The sequence below is a fragment of the Echinococcus granulosus genome, assembly GCF_000524195.1.
Source record: "Echinococcus granulosus chromosome Unknown EG_S00006, whole genome shotgun sequence".
Taxonomy (NCBI): domain Eukaryota; kingdom Metazoa; phylum Platyhelminthes; class Cestoda; order Cyclophyllidea; family Taeniidae; genus Echinococcus; species Echinococcus granulosus.
Genome location: NW_020170386.1, coordinates 672049 through 673916, shown reverse-complemented (window position 1 = coordinate 673916; position 1868 = coordinate 672049). Strand labels below are relative to the sequence as shown.

Below are 1868 nucleotides of genomic sequence, written 5' to 3'. Positions count from 1 at the left end.
ATGAATGATGATAATTTGGGTCGTGGTGTGACTAAAGCGCGTGTGGTAGAGAGGCGGGGCTGGGGGCGGTGCTGAATCCAGATTATGCATGGAGGAAGACAATACGAGTGCCAATCTCAGGCCAACTCACCTCGTGGTCATCGTGCATGGAACTCAACTCAAGCGAGGCTCGGTCCTCAAAGTCCTAGCGTAAGCGGTCACGCTGGCTCATGTTTGACCCCCACCACCCCCCTCCTTCTCTGCCTCCCGCTCAGACAGCCCAACCACGCAAACACCGCGTGGTTGGCCTGACTGATTTGCATTTTATGCGTCCCAAGCAAAAGACAAAACAACTGGCCCATTAAAGCCGGGAATAGACCCTCATGGTTATTAGCTTCTGCATTTATATTCATCGAGGAGAATGGCAAAGAAAATGCAAAATTCATACGTCTTCGTATTTTAAAGATATAAAAACACATTCTGTCATTAACTTAGAGAATTAGATTTTCCACATGATTGATGTCACAGAGCTCCTACTGAGATTCCGGAAACATGTTTAAGGTTTTCAAATATGCAAAATGGGGTAGAATATGGGAAAAAATATACTTTGGGACAAAATCCTACATGGCTTAATTTAGCAAGAAAATTTTTTTCTTTTTTAGTCCCTTATGTAGACTAAATGACGTGAGCGAAGAGACGACGAACGGCATTTATGACACCATATAAGTTACCCATAAAGAGAGTGAGCTATTTATTTTTCCTTTCTGAGGCTAGACAGCCATATTTTCACAACTGTGGCTGAACTGTTTTGATGGGTTATTTGTGCTTTTGCCACTGCTGGAGACAATTGTCCCCGGTAGAAGCGGTCTCTGTAAAGGAGAGCTGACCACACCCTCCAAACAGCATTTAAATGTCAAATAGCCTCATCTTTTAATTGAATTTCAAATACTGGAAGTGGACAGCAGAAATTCATGCGAAATGCAACATTCCACCTCATTCGAGCGTGATGAATGGGGGAAAACTCTCAAAAGGTAAAAGGCCCGAGTCATCGGCGCATTATTTAACAGGAGAAATCAGTTGGAAACAGAAAAGTGGTGTTCTATGCACTTACTGATGTTAGAGGTAATGTTTGAAACCGGAAGTAAGAGTGGCACAATGGTGCGCAAAAATTCCGAAATAATGTGTTTTGTTTTCAAACGCCCTTGGCAAGACTAAACCGATGTTAAGTTTCGGAAAGTAGCTTGGCCTACCCGATGTCTTTCACAGCCCCATAGAATTGATGGATCACATTAAAGCATTTGCTAAAAAAAAGAAATGGCCCAAGTTACTAGCTTTTCATAAAATGAATCCTAGTACCTACATCAAAAGTGGTTTAAAGTGGTGATCCAAATTACAAAGTAAAGCGATGTTTAGTAAAAGAATGAGAAGCGGAAACAAAATTCAAGGGTCATAATTATGCCTTGTTCAATTGCCATTCCTTATTATTCTATTTCCAACCACATCTCAAGCCTACTAAGATACCGGTTCGCTTGACTAAATAATAATGTTTCAAGTCCGTTCCTTAACTCCAGTTTCTCAACAAATAATTACTTTTCCATATACAACTATAATTTTCTTGTAAGTTTTCAGAGCTCTATTTTGAAAAAGCTCGAATATTTGCACGATTTTCCATTTTTAATTAAATACACTTTATCCATTCTGTCGAATCAGTGGACAGCACTTTGTAACGAGAACTACCCGTGATACCGCAATAAAAGTACGACTAATTCGTAAATGTAATCCGCAACACATCCGAACAAAGAAGGCAGTGCTCTGAAAAATATAAAAAAAGTGTTTCCTGAATTATTCGAACATCACATTCAAGTAACCAAAGAGGAAGAGTGGTTTTC

General features: G+C 40.1%; 1 protein-coding gene across 1 annotated transcript in view; it reads left to right on the top strand. All coding sequences in view use genetic code 11, as the record gives it.

Moving 5' to 3' along the window:
* Positions 1–1868, top strand: part of EGR_01575 (hypothetical protein) — a gene marked incomplete at both ends in the record, with an annotated part of 9004 nt that continues 7136 nt past the window's right edge. The window contains 4 exons of the mRNA XM_024490824.1: positions 1–45; positions 901–1010; positions 1047–1120; positions 1533–1596. Coding sequence (XP_024354689.1) covers positions 1–45; positions 901–1010; positions 1047–1120; positions 1533–1596 — 293 coding nt within the window. The remainder of the gene's footprint in view (positions 46–900; positions 1011–1046; positions 1121–1532; positions 1597–1868) is intronic.